This window comes from Camponotus vicinus, unplaced genomic scaffold (genome assembly GCF_025532165.1).
Source record: "Camponotus vicinus isolate PSW18456_S1 unplaced genomic scaffold, iyCamVici1.0 SCAF_11, whole genome shotgun sequence".
Classification (NCBI taxonomy): domain Eukaryota; kingdom Metazoa; phylum Arthropoda; class Insecta; order Hymenoptera; family Formicidae; genus Camponotus; species Camponotus vicinus.
This window is the reverse complement of record NW_028141947.1, coordinates 15708829-15730589: the sequence shown is the minus strand read 5'-3', so window position 1 is coordinate 15730589 and position 21761 is coordinate 15708829. Positions and strand designations below refer to the sequence as shown.

Genomic DNA, 21761 nt, shown 5'->3' with positions numbered 1-21761 from the left:
CCTAACAACGTGTTATCGATTCTATTGTCCGCCATTGCGCGGATACGAGAAATTTAAACACGTAGGAATCTATTGAATGAATATATTTAAGAAGAATTGTTAGACTATTTTCATTATTTCAGTCTGGAAAGGTTTGTTTCGATTAATATTTATATCATTAATCTATAACCTATATATTGAGTATGTAGCGTTTGTAAAAAATTTTCGACAATTTTATAAAATATCTATCTCTCTTTATATGTTGATTAAAAATCTGATAAACGTGATATAAATATACTATGGATCTCACTAATCATATAACTTATATCACAATCTGTTAAAGATATCACTATCTGTTTTCCTTCATCGACATAGATTATTATACAGAAAATATTTTGTATAAAAAAATAGAAGAGTAAAATATATATGATTTATTAGAGAGGAAAATTATTCACATATTATTGCAAAAATTTTGCACACATAAAATAATGAAATTATACTTTTAGACCCATATTAGAATTTTTATAATATACGTCCCAATTATTGGATGCGATGTAAATAAAAAACTTTTGCAGAGAAATCGAAAATGGCAAAGAGGGCACAGAGATTAATCATTACGTATGTTTCGTAAAATTTATCCACATTTATTCTGTAAGATTTTTTTCGCATCCGGTAAGCGAATTTCGCGGATCGTATGATTAATTTTTTTTTTTTTTTTAACGCGGATGCAGCACGCGATAATGAGCCAATTGAAATCTTCATTCCGAGATAACATCTGCATCGATGAGATTTTTTTCATATATCCTGTGCTTTTCCCGATATTATACGACTACTTTACATTCAGGATATTGATATTTAGGAGGAGGCACTGCGATGTATTACAACAGGCGTATGTTCTAAAAATACACGCGATCACGGGTATCATTATTACACAATGAATCGTTAGTTTCGCCTTGTACATGGAATGATACGCAAGGTATGGTATACATACATAGTGATCGCATAGTTCTGCGACATTTATATTGCGCAGGAGTTCGCGATGTATACAATCTGCGAGGAGAATCCCGACACATACATTTCGATGTAAATGATTCGTCGAAAAAAACCAGTCCTCTCTATTGTCGAAACCAGTCTCTTGTTGTCCCGCATAATTTGCGATATTTATTCTAATACGCAAGACTAGAGAGTTTGTGAATCCGATAAAGATAGATACATAAAATTTTTATGGGATAGATATGGTATAAATTTATGTGAGATAAATATGGTATAAATTTTTCTGATCTTGTTGATATGTGAATTATGTTATTTAAATAGGAATGTTTCAACAGCCATTAGCGAAACAAAAATGATTGCGTTTGAAAGAATAATCAATTTAACGCAACAAATTAGGAAAGATTGTTAAAATCGATCCATCGATCCATTTTTTTATTGGGCAGAAGAAGGTATTTTTTTCAATAATATTTGGACAAAGTCATCTTTTTCTTATCGTCGAAATTTGTTAACGAATTCATTGGAAGTATTAGATTATAATTAGATAATATTAGATAATATTAGATTATAATACATTAGATAAGATTCGATAAAAATAAGTTTTTCAAAATTCAAGCAAGATTCACATTTTCGTTAATATATTAAAACTTTACAGAATAGAGAGATCTTATTAAAATTTATTAAAGAATTAAAAACAAATGTCTTTGTCTCTTTAAAGGGAAAAATAAATTCCGTCATTTTCGATATTATACCAGCAATTTCGCCAAAGTTTAACTAATCTTTCGCCTTTATTGCCACTAGACAACAGTTAATTATCATCTCATTATCTGAAAATTGTTATTTATATTTCGCAGTAACCGGATAGAAAAAGAATCGTGCGATGACGAGCTCTCATAACGTGCGAATTTGCATTCGTTTACTGCATACCCTGTACAGGATGTGTGAACGTGACGTGACGAGCATTGAAGTCTCTCCTTCGGGGAAACTCCTAAAGAACGATGACGCAGTCACATCTTCGCGCAGGACCGTCTCATCAGAATCAGTCACGACGTTTCTGTTATATCGCTGCACGTTCGCTTTATTGTGATGGCAGCAATATAATTATTCATTGTTCGACAATGCACGTCTGCCGCGCGAGGATGCTGCCTATGCCGGATCGCCTCGCGGCGTCTGGACTCGCCTCGACAGATTCCCTTTCACGCATATACACATTAAGTTGGGGGTATCCTTATATATATATGTACGAGCCTTCGATCTCTCAGGATGCTCTTGGCAATCGGCGCTGCAGTGTACACGAGGCAACCGGTAAAGCAATAACTACGAACCGGCTTCCGCCGAGATGATCGAGGTGCGGCCTGGCTGTTTAAAGTGTTCCCTGACGGTAGCCCTCGTCGTGTGCACGTATATCGTTGGATCAGGTAGTGTCGCGAACTTAAATGAGTAATTTATCATCCCAAATCTCATATTTCTAAAAATCGTAGTATTTAACACGATATTTAATAAAGAAATGAAAAATCTTCTTGCCATCTTTCAATAAATTAATTTTCTTATCTTTTTCTTTTATTAAACATTAAAGGAAATAGGTATAAAAGTATTTGTATTGATTCTAATACATTTTAAAAATAAAATTAGAAAATAGGATTTAAAAAATAGAGCTTATTTTTGTGGTCGAATTAATTTTCTCAAAGCTTTTTTAAAATTAGACATTATTTTTAAAAAAATTGATATTTCAAGAACACATTTTATGTAATCAATCAAGTTAGAATCAAGTTATTTAGAAATATTTATTTCATATCTGATTGAATTTAAATATTTTAATTTGTGGTTTGTGTAATCTCTATGATAAATATTATGATATCTTTCAGGTGCAAATGGAGGTAGTAGTGGCGCCTTCGGTACGTATATTAATCTTTTCTATGTGTTTCTGATAATGAAATCATCTTTATAAATAATGTTAAAGGCCATCTTTGTCATACGACTACGTCATAATTTGTACATATATCTAGAATCACTATATCTATGGAGAAAATATAATATTATTTTTTCATCCATGTAAAATATTCTCTGCTAAAAACAAATTGTTCAAAATTTGCAGCCTTTGTCTAGAAAATAGAGATGATTAAATCTATCGTGGAATATTCGGTCTCTCTCGCGTTTTTGTAAACATAAAGTAAATTTATTCCCTTATTGATATGTAAATTTTTCAACGCGAAGCCTCGTTCTCTCATAACAACCCTAGAGTTATATATTTTGATTATATTGAGTGAACGAGTAAAAGATAAATGTATTAAATTTGTATGAAAATTATAATTGACGCAAATTACCTTTTTTTTAAATATAATTTGAAGTAAAATAGGGAGAAATAAAAAACATGCGTATGCGTATATCATTACTGAAAATGGCATTTGTTCTTCACGTACAGCATCAGCCAGTGCTTACGCTGGAGCCGGTGGATTTGCATTAAGTAACGCCGGTGCAGGAGCGGGAGATTTTTCTGGAGTCCACGATGGACACAAAGGAATTCGCAGCTATGACAGCAGCGGCTTCTCCCATGACAATGACGCCGATCGCGGTGCGAAGTCTTACGGCGCCGTTCCAGGACATGGCGCCGGCGGTGACGGAATAAAAGGCTCGGATCATGGCTATAATAAGAACGACTGTTCCAAATGCAAATGGGAAAATGACGATTATTGGGAACGGGATGAGCCAGAAGAGGAGGGGGACGAGAATGACGGAGACGAATGCGATGACGGTCAATACAAGCCTGACGGGACGCGTCATCGAGGCGCGGGCGGATCTGGCAAAGGACATAGACCAGGATCGCATCCATCCGGCGTACATAAGACCGGACCCACAGGCGTGTATGTGGATGCTGAAGGTGGTAGACCCGCTGGACCTTTCAGTGGTGCTGGCTATCCAGTGCCGACTACTGGATACGCAGCTCCAACTGGTGGCTTTGGTATTGGAAGTACGCCGAAACCTGGATCCGGTTGGAATACTCCATTTTCTTATACGACATTAAAACCTGGATATGCTGGTGCAACCGCAGGCGCACCAGCTTATGGCACACCATCAAGCTCTCGGCCAGATTGGAACAGAGGAATAACGCCGAGTAGTTTTGCTACCACGTCGAAGCCTACTTGGGGCAGTTCTTCTGGACCTGCTGGACATTTCGTAACAACTCCGAAACCTGGAACAAATTGGGATACCGGATCCGGTGCGCCAACTAGCGGACAACCTTCGTGGAAACCTTGGAATACTGGACACGATGGTACACCTGTTGCGAGCACATCGAGACCTGGACAAGGATGGAATACTGGATTTGATAATACTCCAACAACAGACTTTTCACAGAAACCTGCGCCAGGCTGGAACGCCGGCCGTCAACCCACCGGAAGTTTCGGTGTCACACCGAAACCTGAACCGAATTGGAATACCGGACCCGATAATACTCCAGCCGGAGGACTTCCGTTCCCGCGAAAACCTGGTTCTTGGAGTGGTACTCCTGGACATGATGGCGCACACTTTAGCACAACGCCGAAACCTGGACAAAGCTGGAATGCTCCATCCGGCGGTCAACCGAGTTGGAATACTGGACACGATGGTACACCTGTTGCGAGCACATCGAAACCTGGACAAGGATGGAATACTGGATTTGATAATACTCCAACAACAGACTTTTCGCAGAAACCTGCGCCAGGCTGGAACGCCGGCCGTCAACCCACCGGAAGTTTCGGTGTTACACCGAAACCTGAACCGAATTGGAATACCGGACCCGATAATACTCCAGCCGGAGGACTTCCGTTCCCGCGAAAACCTGGTTCTTGGAGTGGTACTCCTGGACATGATGGCGCACACTTTAGCACAACGCCGAAACCTGGACAAAGCTGGAATGCTCCATCCGGCGGTCAACCGAGTTGGAATACTGGACACGATGGTACACCTGTTGCGAGCACATCGAAACCTGGACAAGAATGGAATACTGGATTTGATAATACTCCAACAACAGACTTTTCGCAGAAACCTGCGCCAGGCTGGAACGCCGGCCGTCAACCCACCGGAAGTTTCGGTGTCACACCGAAACCTGAACCGAATTGGAATACCGGACCCGATAATACTCCAGCCGGAGGACTTCCGTTCCCGCGAAAACCTGGTTCTTGGAGTGGTACTCCTGGACATGGCGCACACTTTAGCACAACGCCGAAACCTGGACAAAGCTGGAATGCTCCATCCGGCGGTAAACCTGAATCGAGTTGGAATCCAGATTATGGAACGCCTGCTGGTACATCTGGTTGTCCTCGACCTGATTCAAGTTGCACTCAAGGTTAGTACGATAATCTCTTTATGAAAAAACGCGATAATATATTTTAATGTTTTCTTTGTTTTCAGTAGTTTTAATAGAGTATCATTATTTTATACATTTTGTTATATATTCGTATTTCGAAGTTTGAAAAATAAAATACTTATATATTACAAATATAATAATCTTAAATATATATTGTTTCACATAATATAACATTTGTAATAATGAGAATGTAATAATATGTCCTATCTTTTTATTCTCGCTACTATATATTATATAAAATTTATACACATAATCTTATATTCTAATTTTCATAAAGTTTTTCATTATATTATTTTAATATAAATTTACAAATTTATGAATTTATTATAATAAAATCATATATATATATATATATATATATATATATATATATAAAATAAAATTTGATATTTTTACAATAATATATACAATATATGTTAATATTACACTAGGTAAACAAGGTCCTGTCAAATTGGGCGCAACGCCTATCAATATTGATAGAACGAGTGATGAATCTCCAAGTGGTATTTCTTCTGCGGGACCACAAACAGGAAGTGGTTTATCTCCTCCAAATAGTTATGGAAGCCCTAAAGAAAATCAGAATTGGCCTTACGGTCAATCTGGAATACAAAGTACGTGTTTCTGAAAATAATACTTCGTTATTTTATTATATATTTAATAATAATATAGTATTGTTTTTACATAAAACAATAAAAATACAACAATTTTAGATATAATCCATTTTTTATATGATTATATATATTAGAGATATTGTGAAATTTAGAATTGTTTTAAATTAATTTAAGTGAAATTTAGAATTGTTTTAAAGAATCTAAACTTAATGTTATGTGTGCATAGGTACTGGTGCTTATGCTGGAGCAAGCGTAACATCTGGCGTTGGAAACATTCCTCACGGAGGAGCACCTAATTTTGGAAAGAAAGATCATCCATTTGTTAACAAACCAATGAACACTCAAACACCGTACAGTGGAGTAGATCAAGCACATCCTAACATTAGTGGTGGCACTTATAGTCCAGGAAGTGTTCCTGATTATAACAAACCTGGACACGAAAGTACATGGCCGTCGAATGTAGCAAATACTTTCGGGACCACCAAAAGACCGTTCGGAGGAATTAATTCACCGGGTCCTGGAATTCAAGGTAATATATTCAATTCTGGAAAGTTACCGGGATCTCCGACTGGAAGCGGTTATCCAAGTATTACCAAACCATATTACGGAAGCGGAATCAGTCCTGGTCAGCCTGCAAGTGGAAGTAATACCTGGTATAATTCAGGAACGACAATTTCTCATACAAGATTTCCCGCTCCTACTGGATTTGGCACAACCAAAATTCCGTTTGGTCACACAAACATTCCAGGTCCCAGCAATTCATACAGTGGAACAGGGCTAAAACAACCCAGTTTTAATGTGGCAGGTAGTAGTGCAAGTGCGAGCGCTGGTGCAAGCGCATTCGGGCCATTTCCTGGTACGTACACTCCTTATATAACTCCAACAACGCCAACATATGAAGGAGCTTCGGATCATCCCGGAGTTAAAAGCTCTTCTAGACCTGCTTATGGAGTTATTCCTCATACACATCCTGATGCCGGAACTAGTGCTTGGCCTGGCAAGCAACCTGGAAGCGAAATTACTCCTGGAAGACAACCTGGAAGTGGAACCACGCTTGGTGGGTATCCTGGAAGCGTGAGTGATACTTCGCCCGGGAAACAACCTGGAGATAATAGTGGATCTTGGCCTAGTAAAAAACCTGGAGATGGAGGAAGTAATATTTGGCCTGGACAACAACCTGGAAGCGTTAGTCCAACTTGGCCTGCCAGGCAACCAGGTAGCGGAACCGGCAGTTGGCCTAGTGGAAAACCTGGAGATGGAAGTAGTGCTACGCCCGGTAATTATCCTGGATTCGGAAGTGGAATTGGACCTGTCAAACAACCTCCAGATGAAAGTGGAGCTTGGCCTAGTAACCAACCTGACGGAAGTAGGACACGGCCATCTGAATGTTCGAACGTAAATTGTGGAAATGCAATCAGCAGCAATTGCGGGGGCGAAAATTATAATTGCGGGGGCAGTTGCACTGGAAGGGATAACAATACACCAGCAACACATAGACCATGTAGTGAACCAATAAGCGGTCCCAGTGGCGTTAATAAAACATATTATCCCGCTGGAACCGGTGATGGCCACGTTCCAAATATTGGGAATATATATGGATCAGCTTCACCTTTCAATAACGGAGCTTATCCTCAAAATGTAGGATGTAGAAGTGGAGATAATTCATGTAATCAAGGTAAAACAATGTGATACTTAACTAAAATACTTTATGCTATTAAATTATGTAATAATATGTGGCTATAAATAATATGTAATTAGAGAATTATTTACACACACACACACACACAAACACAAACGTGCGCGCGTGCACATATCCATATATACATAGATTTAAATATAATTGAATAAAATTAAATCTTAATTTTAATTGAAGGCGCAAGTGTAACACCTGAAGATCCTGTGCGATGGAATTCCGTAAATCCATTCTTGTTTGGAGGTATATATTGATGATGTACATTGATGTACATACAAAAAGTTTTTTAAATCTTATTTTTATTATTTATAAATTACATTTTGCTTTTAATCTTAATATTTCATGAATATATTTATGAATATTTTTTTATGAATATACTTATATGTTTTATGAATGAAAGAATATATATTAGTGAAGGAAAGAATATATAAGCGAAAGAAAATTTTACGACAATAAATTTCTCTTTTGAAGAATCTATTTTATAAAAATATTAAATTTTTAATTTTTAATATGAAGATTTAGATTTTTAATCGTTATATGAAATTTACATAAAAGTATATAAGTATATAGCTGATGAGATTGTTATCTTAAAATAAAATAAGTGAAATTATAAAATAAACACTGCAAAATAATATGAAAATAATTTTTTGACGTAATTTTTTGATATGAAAATTATATTGTATAAAATATATATATATATATATATATATATATATATATATATATATATATAAACATTATATTTTTCCTCATTATTTAGGCAGTAATCTGAAGCGACATTTCAGGTTCCTCGAACAGCGAAACTACAATTAAACCGATTGGAAAAGGAAATCCATTCTTCAATTCCGGTTGGAACGAGCCTAAGCCTGAATATAGTAGCAGTAATGCAAATAACGACAGAAATGTGATTCCTTATGATGAAGAAAATACGAAGCCTATTGGTCGAGACAATCCGTTCCTGAATGACAACAGAAGAGGAGATACCAAAGTTAATCCTAATGAAAGTGTCATTCCATTCGGAGGAAGAAAACCCGAAAAATACAATCCCTTTTTCGGAAGTGCAAACAGTGGCTCAGATAGTCCATTATACACTGGTGGACAGCCTGACGGATATCCCGCATCGAGAAAGCCAGAAAGTGACGGTGTAAAGGGTGGTTCTCGTGGAGTTTCGCCGCAACAGGAAAATAGCGGCGGGGTTTATCCTACAGATGGAAATCCTGGCGGTGTCGATCCGTTACGATGTAAGTTGGGTATTTTCGGTTGCGGAACGCCCGGTAGCGGAAGCTACGAGACTAAGCATTCGAGAAGAGTACTTGGAGGAATCGGTGGAGGTGGAAATTCAGGAAATGTCGGCAATGTTCCCGGTGGGCCCGGCGATCCTGGAACTGGAATAAACCGTGGTCAGTTCGACGCAGGACATTCTACATCGGCGGGAAGTAACTTGCCAGGATTTAGTGGTGCTTACGCTGGATCCATCGCTCAAGCTTCCAGCCTTGCCAACGCTAAATCCTTACCTTTCCCCGGTACAGCAGGTTCGTTTGCAAAAGCATATAAACGTAAATAATTTTATACGTGTCTTTTTGATATAAAAATATATATTTAATGTGTACATGTTCTTGGAACAATTTAAAAATGCGACTTGTTTATATATAAGAAAAGAACATTATGTTATTTCGAAGAAAAAAATCAATAATATGATAAAATTTTAAAATTATAAGAATATAACGATTTAACGTACAATCTTTCTTGCAATTGCTTGAAAATTACAATAAATTTCCAAGATTTATTTAGTCTTATAAGAACATTACTGCATTAATTCTTAAAGTTGCAAATAATAATATGAAAAAGAGGTAAAATTTATCGAAATTAATAAATCGATGCCGATTAAATATACTTAGATAATCAGTGTTGCAATGTTTACAAGCCGCAGAGTTAGATGGAGATTAAAACGTACGAGGGAGTGGCAATTATATACATCAAATCAACGATGCGTTCATAATTTCTCGGCGTTTATATCTTCCTCAAGTAGATCATATGAATGTGGATATTCAAATTTTCCCACAGCTAACTTAACGATATTTATTGTGCACATTTTTGAAACGAGACATAGGAAAGAGGGATAACAATGTATCTCTGTCATAATCGGAAATGCTTCAAGGTCATTCGCAATTGCATATGAGAGATTGGAAATACACATGTGTGATTGATGCGATCTATCGTACAATGATGCATAAATCAAATAAGAAGGGAACATTTGAATTAATAGTAAGCCCCAAATATCCGTTTCCGTTCCTCGACTACGATAGCTATTATACAATCCGTGCCACCAGTAATTAACTTACCATATTTATCTGTGATAGCAATGAAATGTGCTTTTCAACGTATCTCTTATCTATTTTATCACATAATTAGAGATGTGATTAACATGTCGTATTTTAAATATTATATTCATATAATATTTTTTACAATATGCAGAATATTTTCAAATATGTGATTAATTTGATTTAAATCAAACTGCAACATGTCTTAAGAGAAAAAAATTTCGTTTAGAGTCTATAATTAGTTTACTTGTGAAAATTGAATAAATAAATTTATTGTGCAACTTTGTGTTCAAAGGATCTGGCAATGATTTTGGCCAAGCTCGTAGCGGAAACTGGCCTTCTAGTGGAGCACAAAACCAAGGCGGATCTAATTCCTGGGCTTCCAGCAGTGCCTTTGCTAATAGTAATTCCGGAAGTGAGTTTTAGGATTATTCTTTCAAACTTTATAAGTGTATATACATGTATAAATTGCAGCGTACTATTTTATTTAAAAGATAATAATTAGAAAATATCAAAATGAAGATATTATATATATTTATATTATTACAGGCTGGTCAGGACATTATCCTACCGACGTAAAGGGTTAATTTCAGTCAGAAAATGTGAAACGGAATAAATGCAGATATATTGACGACATAATTGTAATATTATTATATTTTTTATATTCAATGTGTTTCGCTACTTAATAATTATAAAATACTCTTGATTTTTTTTATATAAAGACTTTATGTATATATTTATTACATCCGTTTTTGTCGCGATATACTATGATGGATAAAAACATCTTTTTCGTTATATACATTGTCTATTTGTACACATTACATTGTATTTTATTCAATCAGCGAAGAATAAATAAACTTCGCAGAATCATGTGAATTATTGTTTACGCAAACGTTAATTGCCCGTTATGTGATCGATAATTGATTATACACATTGATTTGTAATATTCCATAACTCTATAGGATGACACGTTAAAAAGAAATATTAATTTGCACTACTTTTTTATATCAATTTTGTTTTAAGTGAAATATATTCCAATTGAATATATTATTTAATTAATATAAAATAGAGAATAATTTTATAGCATATATATCATAGCAGTGATACTCGCAAATTAAAATTCCGAAAGTATATGTATGATCAATGTATCTACTGAGTATAAAAAAAGCGAGTTATTATTCGCAAATAACTTATAACACAGAAGTAATTATAGGTCATTAAGAAATATATAAAAGATGTGTTAGATGCGCATGGGATTAGTCGTTTTTGTTAAGGCTTATCGTGAGTCTGTTGGAAATACAACTATGAAGATTATGTTTTTAATTTCAGTCATATTAATATTACTACTTCAACTGTGTAACGCGCAACTTGGTAATCCTAGTAAGTCTTATTTATTGTTACTTTTTTGTAATGGCATTGTGACATTTCTTCAGTTTACGGTTTCGCACGATTTATTTAATGATAAAATTTGTGCCTGATAAATTGCGATTGTCCGGAATATCACTATAGGTATAAGTTACAATCGTATATTGTATTTTTATTTTATTTCATATTTCAAGATGTCTGACATATGCATTAGCAGTCAGATAGAATCGTCTAAGACTGTCGATTTTTCTTTTTGATATGTTATATCAAATTTTAACTTTTCTATGTTATATCGCTTGTGTTTATATTGTAAATTCTATAAGTTGAATATTTTAATATAACGAATTTTAAATTTATGGATTATTTTTTAATTATATAATTCATAGATATGGCACAGATTATGCCTGCTAGAGGTATGGGTCAATTTTATGGTATGGGTCGTGGCAGAAATCAGGGCTATGAACAGCCGTACAGTAATGAAAACAATTATGGGCGCCCTATGATCCAAGGATATCCAATGTTAGGTATGTATTAAATTTAGAGAAGGATTCATTTGTGCAATTTTTGCTTAATATTAATAAGATTTTTTAAGAAAAAAATATTAAATTTTCTGACTATAATTAAATTTTATCAAAATGTTTGATCGGTGAAATATTTTATTCATCAACGTTCACTTATAACAATCGCAGTTTGATATTTGAATCAAAAAGTTTTTGCAAGAATATGTAAAAATATGACAAATTTTTTACAATTAACTATCAATGTAATCATCATCTGACAATTCTATACTCAATAACTTTAATTGCTCCTTCGCTATTTCTACTTTAATAAATATATCTCTGTGTAAATGATTATATATATATATATATATATATATATATATATATATATATATATATATATATATATCATAATTTTATTATATACAATATTATTTCAGGCTAGTTCTCTCAACTCTCAGGAAATATAAAAAGGTCCAAGTTATTCCAACAAATAATATTATCTTATCTCTTAAAATATGGATCAAAAATAAAGGATATGCAATGATTTACTTTATCTCTGATATTTCTTGTATCCTTATCTCTTTTTCAATTTAGTGAGATAATAATAATTTTTTCTAAATATATGCTATAATACAATTTCTTACAAAATATTTAATTCATTATTATTTTTTCTACACGCTTTAACATTGAATATTCATTTATTTTTAAAGTACTCTAAATTTTAAAATTGATAATTAATTTTATATATTATAGTAATATAATCAAAAGAAAATTAAATTTTTGTATATTTTTCAAATTGAAAGAGAGCTAGAAAAAGAAATATTCTCGTATTTAATGCTTTCTTTTTTTAGAGTTCATGTATATCTTTTTCGTATCATGTTTCCATCTACGCGTTCAATTCGTATCTTTTTTCCTTTTTCTAGAAAAATAACTAAAATTTTATACTTTTGAAAAAAAATTAAATATTTACTTTTATAATATCAATTCTAGGATTTAATATATAAAAAATATTACAAACATTTTAGAAGATTTCATTGGTCCTTCAGGTAGGAGCGTAAAATGTGTATGTGACACACACACTTGTCATATTACTTAGAAATTAATTTATTATTTCTCCATACACAGGAAAAAATACGATTTTATCAGACCTATTGGCATATAAAACAGAGATACAGGTGTAATCATGGAAATATGCTATACAACTACAAACATACGGTGCTCAATGTAAAGAAACAAAAAGCCGTAATAGACTAGATCCGTGTAGTTAGGATATGTGATTCGTGGACAGGTGACTATTTAATGCTGCTTTATGAGCGAACTTTTTCATACAAATAAGACATTCGTGAGTTTTCTCGTTAACGTGCATCGACAAATGCTTTTTCAATGCTGCTTTGTCCTTGAATATTTTTTGACAAGTACTACATTCGAAGGGTCTCTCCCCGGCGTGGACCATAATATGGCTGTTCAACGTTGTTTTCTGCGTGAAGGCCTTGTGACACACGTAGCACTCGTACGGTCTGTCGCCGGTGTGACTTAACATGTGTTTCCTCAACGACGACTTCTCCTTGAACGTTTTCTGGCAAATGTGGCACGCGTGTCGCTTATCGCCCGTGTGTATGAGCATGTGCGAATTCAATCTCGTCTTCTCCCGGAACGCCATGTCGCACATATTGCACGCGAACGGCTTTTCGCCGGTGTGTATCAGGGTGTGTCTGTTCAGATCCGACTTCCTCGTGAAGATCTTGTCGCAAACCTTGCAGTCGTACTGACCGCCGGTGTGCAACAGCATATGACTGTTCAAATCCGACTTCCGCGCGCACGCCTTGTGGCAGATGTGACACTCGTGCGGCTTCTCGCCCGTATGAACGAGCATGTGCGAATTTAATTTGGCTTTCTCGCGGAAGGTCATTAAGCACTCTTTACACTCGTATGGTCTCTCGCCGGTATGTACCATGGTGTGCCTAATTAATTCTGATTTTCTTTTATACGTTTTTTCGCAGATGTTACACGCATGCGGCTTCTCGCCACTGTGCGCCAGCATATGATTGCTGAGCGCCGTTTTCTGAGCGAAGGATCTGTGACAGAGCGTACATTTGAACTGTTTGTTCACTGCGTGAAGCGGCAAATGCATGTTTAATTTCGCCTTCTCCTTAAACGCCTCGAAGCAGACCGCGCATTTGTAGGGCCTATCCCCCGTGTGACTGGACATGTGTCGATTTAAATTAAGCTTCTCCTTGAATGTCATGTGACATACATCGCATTCGAAGAATCTTTCATCTATTATTTGATCGTTCAAGCCTGCTCGTTTCATAAAAGCCTGCTGCAACGCGTCGCAATCATATGGTTTGTCCAATACATGTAATTGCATGTGACTTCTCAAGCTCCACTTATATGCGAATCTTTTTTGGCAGATGTGGCACTCTAATGGACTCATTCCAACATGGGTTAACATGTGAGCGTGCAAACTAGAGTTGTCAGAAAAACTCTGTTGACAGACCTCACATTGATTTCCACTACAGTGCATCCTAAGATGCGTCACCATGGAATCATTGTTCAGAAACCATTTCTTGCAAATTGAGCATTGTATTTTATAAAATTTTGCTTGTTGACCGTTTTGACAGAACCCATGCTTGTCAGGATCCTGTGCTTGTATAAAATTTGTATTAGCCAAACATCGTTGCATCACACCATCCTCCTTGTCGCATAAATTTGCACTTGCTATCTGTGCTGCCCAATTCTGATGGCTGGTAGATTCCCCTTCCAACTCTAACTTTACCTGTAAGAGTTTATAAATACAATTAGGTACAATTCTTTAGAAGAAAGTATAACAATGTATATATATAATATATGTGCAACAGATAACTACATCTTTTTGAAAACAGTATACAATGTATAGCTGTAATTCTTGAATATATTAAGTATGTATACGATTATATATGTACCATTTCGTTGGAGAAGTCCACCTCATTGTTTTCGATAGGCAAGAATAAAGTGCCCTTCTCGAAAGTGCCAGAGCAAATATCCTCCATGTAGTCGGGATCAAATCTGTCACCTGGTTCCTCCTTAAGCACGACGCTCACAATGTTCTCATCCTTAAAGTAATCGTTACGTTAGACTCTCTGGACAACGCCAGCAGTGTGTCATATACCTGCTGCCGTTTCATACAAATGGTTTACCATAACCTGACTGTCTATGGCTAATGCATCCATCGGTTCATCTTTCACCTTAAAACCTTCCATTTGTTACACTTCACTCTGAAAGTGAAATCAATTTATTCGTTTACGTACATTACCACAAATGAATGCGAGAGATCAGGACGTTATTCCAAAAAGAAAAAAACAAATCCCGGGCAAAAAGAGACAAGGAAAAAGCGTTGTACACGATGGGTGCAGCCAGAAATTTCACATTAAAAAAAAAACCATATCCTCTCATAACCTCAAACGCGGTAACAGGTTCGAGGAGCGACGTGACCGGGACTCTCGGCAACGGACGGTCCGGGACATGTTCGGAACCGGTCCGGAACCAAGTATCCCGTACAGTCGGGAACCTGTTGCCGCGTCCGGAGGCCGAACGAGCCGATCGCTCGTCGATACTCACGACATAGGTTACATGGCCCTTTCATGGAGGTACAAAAATATAGGTTGCGGCCTGTGCGTGCTGACGTTCCTTTCAACCTGTTCAACGCGCCTCGCTCTGTCGTGGACGATATAAATCTCTCGGTCCCGCGCGCGGGCCAGTCGTCGCCTCCTGGGTATCGGAAATGCACCGGATTTCGCGGACGCGCCAAGCGACGAAGATCGACGACGAGATGCGCTACGCGTTGGCGGATAGATACGACATACGACGGATAATGTGTTGCACAAACGCGCGCGCGCGCGCGCGTGCGTGCGCTGCGCGTATGTGCTGCGGGCGGTGTGTGCGTGTGTATGTATGTGGTACGTCATACGTCACGCGCGGCGCGCACGCACACGGATCGCCGACAAGGGCGCTGTGCGCACGTTTACGTTTATATACGCGCGTGACAATTATACCAATCGGATAAGTGCACTCTCTCTCTCTTTCTCTCGTTCTCTCGTTCTCTGTGTTCCTTGTATATGAAGCAGGTGTCTTTGGAGATTCGTCATCGTCTCGACTTATACGCAAGAGGACGGGGCTGGACTAAGGAGGTGCCAAAGACTCAGCTGAGCATTGATATTTCTGTCAGGTAAGAGTGACAGATACGTCGTTACATTTTTAAAGTGTTACGAGTATTTTAAAAGTGTTTGAAAATGAGAGAAGTTGCGCGCAAATTCAAACTTTTTTGACGCGGAAACTTCTCGGGGAATGAATGAACGAAATAGAATTTTTGAAGTTTTATCTCATTAGCAGTCGATTTTGAAATCAGAGATTTGTTTCTCAATTTTGTTTTCTACTCCTTTTTATTATCAATAATGTACTGTATATTTTGACTCTTGTATTTTAAATTTTAAATTACGAATGAATGCATTTAATGAATGAAAACATTTAATGAATGGAAAAAATGTGATACTTTTCTATCACGTTTTAATAAATTTCTTTATTATTTTTGTAATCGATTATATAAATATGGGCAATATTATATATTTCACGCAAAATATAAAAAAATATCGTCATAAACATAGATAGATAACTTATATTATACACTATATGTGTGATAATGTTATGCGCTTTAAATTCTCGTTGACCTTTTTTGTCATAATTCGTAATCGCGTCATCTAATTAAGAAATCTTCACCATTTCTATATCACACACATAATATTTATCTCTTATATATATATAAAATAAAATTTCTCTACTATTTTACATCTTTTAATTATTCTATTTCTGTTTTTATTTAATATCTTTAAACTATAACTTTAGTTATATGATGACGTATCTAACTACGAATTACAGAAAAATATAACAAAGTATGATATTTATTAAAAGAATCTTAAAAGCATCTTAAAAGAAATATTTTTCCTTTTCCGATACACCACATTTCTCATTGATAAAGATCTTCGGACTTTTATCAATGAAAGTAAATATTTAATTCTTAATAGAATGATAAATTCTTACAATCTTATACAGATTACAGTCTTATAGCCTATAATTTAAATTGTACCTTTGAAAAAAATGTTTATTTATATGTAAGATTAAAGAAAGTTTTTGCGATTTTTTTTACGATTTTGAAATTACACTAAATTTTAAAACATTAATATTTTATTACACTACACATTATCTCGTTTATAAGTTAAACTACTTGTATTTTAATGAACTAGATGACAAGTGTTTCTATGAATTTTTCTTCTATCTAAATCCATTAAGTGAACATTAACATAATTGTAGATCGTCGTTTGATGCATCAGATTGCTAGCTGAATAAGCATGTTACTACGGTTGTTTATGATGAAACTGAAACACGCACACGGTAATGATTCATAAGCGGGAATTCTATTTTTAATACACAGGATTACATTCATAATTTCGACAATGAAAGAAAAAAATAAATACTTTTATGCATTCGAAATGAATTTATTTTTAGCGTAATTAAAAACTGATGATAATAGAAAAATTAATAAAATTGTATACACTAAATATATTAATGTATTTTAAATATATTAACGTATATATTAATCTAAAATATATATGTATATATATTAGAAGTATATATTATATCGACATTAAAACAACACGTATATATTATTTATTAATTGCATTGATTGCGTATGAAATTAACTTCAGAAGTCAAATGCAAATTAAAAAGCTGAGAATCATATAAAATATAAAAATTGTGCAAAAATTACTCTTAGCATAATATTTTCTTGTTCTTTCGCAGCATCTACAAAATGATGAACTCCACCGGTCTGTGTTTATTAATTATTTTAATATTGGACATTATCAGCTACGGTAAGTGAGAACATGAATTTAATATCAATCTGCGGAAAAAAAATGTGCGCGTATTTTTAGTATGCGAATATTCTTACTATAATATAAAAAATTAGAAACAAAGGTAAATAATCTTTTACCTTTGTTTCTAATTTTTTATATTATAGTAAGTAAAGGTAAATATTCTCTAAAGTACATGGTGACAAATATATGCATCATTTCCGGAATTAGGAACAGGAGCACTTCGCGTGCGACGTTTGATCGGTGGAGTAGTCGCTTCCGAATCTGAATTTCCTTATCAGGTGTCCTTAAGATATTACAATGTGCACATCTGCAGCGGTGTGCTTATTAATGACAGATACGTGTTGAGTGCGGCGCATTGCATATGCGATCTGATAGACGAACCCTCTGAGGAACTTAGCGTACGCATTGGAAGCGTTGATTACAAAAAGGGTGAAATCCATATTGTCAAGAGTGTCAAATGTCACCCTGATTATGTATATGGTGCTGACAGCTCTTGGGTAGCCGATCTAGCCGTAATCATGGTGAGATTTTTTTGGTATAAATTAGAATTGCAGATATAAGACATATATACATTTTTATAGTTAATTGTTATTGATGTAATTATATTATAATATATTTTGAAATATGTATGATTTAAAAATCTCTTGATATTTTGATCATTACAATACTATCTTGTTAGAAATTTTTGTTATAAATATCGCTACATAAATCGTATTAATAACGTGCATTCTTTAAAAAATATATTATTTTTCATTTTATGTAATTTAACTTGTGCAACTTGCAATAAAATTATTCTTTATTTTATGATGTAACAATATTACATAACAATTTAAAATTATGCACAGATTTTATGTTATCAAATTATTTATTTACGGACAAGTATCTAAAAAAATTAACTGACAATAAGAAAAGAAACTGTGAATCGTTGATCATTTATTTTAGATTTTTAGACAATTTATTTTTTCAATTTTAATAAAATTTAATAACGATAATTATTACAAATAATTTTCAATGTGATCATCCTAATTTGCCAATCTGATATGCATTTCTTTTACAAATTTCTTTTCTAATTATACATAATTTTTATTATTTTTCAATAGGTTACAGCAATATATCTCAAAATTTCGTAATTGAGTTATGTTAAAAGTTTTATATATGTATTTGCCAACATATTATTTTATTGAGAAATACTGTCATTATAACAATGTTTTAAACAATATTTAACGCGAGTAATAAAGTAAAATATCCAATAAGTAGATATATTTAACAAATTGAGCATATAATAAGTAGTTATTTTACATATTATTATAATTGTAACATTACAGTTAAAACTATCATTAACAAATAGTAGGATGTAGAATGGTAGATTGATAACTCTTATCAGAAACAAATTGCGTTTCGTTTTTATATTATATAAGATGACATGAATGCTTTAGTAAAAATATTTGTTTTTTTTAATGATTCTCTTTTTTATGATCGATTAGTTTAATTTTAACATGGCGTTTTTTGTATATACTTGCAATATTATAGATATATTTATGCTTTCACAGCTTGCTGAGAAAGTTCACCTATCGTCTCACGTTAAGCCAATTTCCTTGGCAACTTACAACACAACCATTGGAGAACGTGCCGTTATTAGTGGGTGGGGCAGAACTCGTCTATTAAGTTGGTTGTCACAATACTTGCAAAAGCTTTCGGTGTCAATTATCGACAATAAAGCGTGCCAAAAGTATTACAAAGACATCACTATTCTTAGCTCGCAAATTTGTACATTGGAAAGGAAAAATATCGGCGCCTGTAAGGTAAATGTGAAAAAATTATTTTTGTTGAAACTATTGAACTTTGTTTTAAAAGTTGGTTTTTTGTGGATACAGGAAACTTAATTCTTTTTATAATAATATTTTATCTAAATGCGTAAATAATTTTGACATATTATTTATCATATTTCAGGTTTTTTATTTTTCATTTTATTGTATCAAAAAATCCAAATATAAAAATGTCATTACTATTGTTCACAAATTTACAAATCTCAATCAAGTGACATCTGAAAAATTTAATAGATATTGTAGAATTATATTTGTATTGTGGAATACTATTGTAGAATAAGGTTTTTTCGTAATTTTTCGCGTAAATCTTTGATAGAAGTTTGATGCTATGCAATTTTTATGAATGAATTTTTAAGTAAAAACTTATTCTTTGTTATTAAAAATTATGATATTAGTTTTCTTTGTGACTAAAAGAAAATATTATTTGCATTATTCGCAGGGTGACAGTGGTAGTCCATTAGTATACAACAATAAATTAATAGGCATATTCTCATGGGCGAAATCATGTGCAATCGGTTTCCCTGATGTTTTTACTAGAATCAGCTATTTCACGGATTTTATTACACAAGCGATGCTAGACCTTGATCAGAGTAATGAAGCAAAGTAAATAAATAGAGAATAGTAAATAAACAGAGTAATCAAGTAAAGTAATAAAATGTAATTTACTGATTATAATAAATATTTTCGAGAATGTTTTTTTATGGAAAAGACTATTATTCAGAATATTTTTCAATATCTTTTTTTATGTGCATATATATTGTACTTATTGTATGTGTTTATAATTAATAATGTTTAATTAGTAATTTGTTTATATATATATATATAAATTTTCAGTATTTTATTCATATAAAAAAAAGTAAAGATACAATTTTTAAGAGAGAGATTCCTTCTTGTAGACTTAAAAGATATCTAAAAAATATGTGACGAAATTACGTAAAAAATATAAATAATGCTATCTATCTATAATTTCTAAATATTTTTAATCTATTTTTATCACCTTATAGATATCGATATTATACTTGTGATAATACAAAGCATTAAAAGTACGAGATATGTTTTGTCTTATGACATTATAACAGAGGAAAACATACTCTTTCAAATATTTTTATGTTTTAAAATTGAAACAAAACGAAATATGTTTTGGTTTAGGATATTGACCGCTTGGCGGCTATTACCTTATACTCTTTGTAGCAAGATCATTTAAATTAATAATTGCAAAAATTATATTTAAAAAAATCTTGCGTACTGAGATTTACTGACTTAATATCTTGAATATTCGTATCAAGAAAATTATGTAAAATTTTTGTGAAAATTAATTAAGGATCATGAATGTCATCAATATTTCTCGATAGCGCTCATATTTAATATAATTTCTATATAAGACTAGATCGTAAACTGATACTTTAGATAGTTTGATATTTCTCAGGAAAATATCGACCCTATGAACAATAAGTTAAAATAATTTATTATTCTGATCTGTGATATCTAACATCATAAGCATATCAAAACTAGTCATTTTTTATTCCATCATATTCGGAAATAGGATTTCATCTCATCTCATAACATATTTCATCTCATTTCATCTCATTTGTATCAACGATTATAGCATTCGGAATGTTCAACAAAGAAAAAGCAATGTATACTTAGTAGCAATCGAACATTGGTTCCTACTTTTAGGAAATCAGTGTCGAATGTTACAAGAATAAAATAGCAGTTTTCTCTGTTGATCATGGTTAGTGTGAAAAATATGTGCTTTCACATATGCTATAATATCATTTCATCATATCATTCATTTAGTGGCCTTCTAGTCTAGCCTAATATCTAATTTATGTACTTATTAGTCTAGTCTATAATCTTATTTCTAGGAATACTGATAAATAACGTGATATTGTTGCTAACTGAAGAAGTAACATTAACTATCTATTTTGCAATTTTTATTATTCTTCATTACAGAGATACGTATATCAAAATTTTATGATATAAACAATTTTATGTAAACGCTTATAGATTGTGTATTTTTCTCTATGAAGTAATGCATTGTTCATAAAGCTACTTTTATGATACCGTACAGAGAGTCATCCTATATATACAGGGTGTCCCGAAACTAACGCTTGATATTTTAAAGGCAGATTGTCTGGCCAATTTAAAAACGATTTTTCCTCAGCGAAAATGTCGCGGCACTAATAGTTTTCGAGTTATAAACGATTGAAAATAAAGGGTTT

At 33.7% G+C, this 21761-nt stretch overlaps 3 protein-coding genes across 4 annotated transcripts; 2 read left to right on the top strand and 1 right to left on the bottom strand.

Annotated features, from left to right (window-relative positions):
* The first annotated feature begins 1835 nt into the window (after positions 1-1835).
* Positions 1836-12360, top strand: LOC145961967 (uncharacterized). 2 transcript variants are annotated; one of them, XM_083082660.1, is made up of 12 exons: positions 1836-2387; positions 2835-2864; positions 3392-5293; positions 5746-5925; positions 6152-7600; positions 7799-7861; positions 8404-9174; positions 9777-9883; positions 10235-10354; positions 10489-11448; positions 11691-11828; positions 12245-12360. In XM_083082660.1, exons 1-10 carry the CDS (start codon positions 2309-2311, stop codon positions 10516-10518), a joined length of 4731 nt encoding a protein of 1576 aa, XP_082938786.1. In that variant the 5' UTR covers positions 1836-2308; the 3' UTR covers positions 10519-11448; positions 11691-11828; positions 12245-12360. The 2 variants fall into 2 exon arrangements, with proteins under 2 accessions (XP_082938786.1, XP_082938787.1); XM_083082661.1 differs by lacking the exon at positions 9777-9883 and having other exon boundaries at positions 1840-2387; positions 8404-9150; positions 10489-11319.
* Positions 12361-12893: 533 nt separating this feature from the next.
* Positions 12894-15814, bottom strand: LOC145961968 (uncharacterized). The gene is given in 5 exon segments (XM_083082663.1): positions 12894-14583; positions 14750-14899; positions 14956-14976; positions 14978-15061; positions 15405-15814. Coding segments are annotated over 4 exon segments (1752 nt in total). The 5' UTR covers positions 15047-15061; positions 15405-15814; the 3' UTR covers positions 12894-13071.
* Positions 15774-20232, top strand: LOC145961973 (chymotrypsin-2-like). The gene is made up of 5 exons (XM_083082667.1): positions 15774-16011; positions 17640-17710; positions 17921-18234; positions 19264-19515; positions 19979-20232. The coding sequence occupies exons 1-5, from the start codon at positions 15902-15904 to the stop codon at positions 20144-20146; spliced, it is 915 nt and encodes a 304-aa protein (XP_082938793.1). The 5' UTR covers positions 15774-15901; the 3' UTR covers positions 20147-20232.
* Positions 20233-21761: the final 1529 nt, after the last annotated feature.

Bases quoted from the DNA above. Each gene is read 5' to 3' on its own strand.
- LOC145961967 (XM_083082660.1), top strand. From the start codon at position 2,309: ATGATCGAGGTGCGGCCTGGCTGTTTAAAGTGTTCCCTGACGGTAGCC. The intron at 2,865-3,391 runs GTACGTATATTA...CTTCACGTACAG, and splicing joins AGGTAGTAGTGGCGCCTTCG to CATCAGCCAGTGCTTACGCT. The intron at 9,884-10,234 runs GTAAGCCCCAAA...TTGTGTTCAAAG, and splicing joins AGGGAACATTTGAATTAATA to GATCTGGCAATGATTTTGGC.
- LOC145961973 (XM_083082667.1), top strand. From the start codon at position 15,902: ATGAAGCAGGTGTCTTTGGAGATTCGTCATCGTCTCGACTTATACGCA. The intron at 17,711-17,920 runs GTAAGTGAGAAC...TTCCGGAATTAG, and splicing joins ATTGGACATTATCAGCTACG to GAACAGGAGCACTTCGCGTG. The intron at 18,235-19,263 runs GTGAGATTTTTT...ATGCTTTCACAG, and splicing joins CCGATCTAGCCGTAATCATG to CTTGCTGAGAAAGTTCACCT.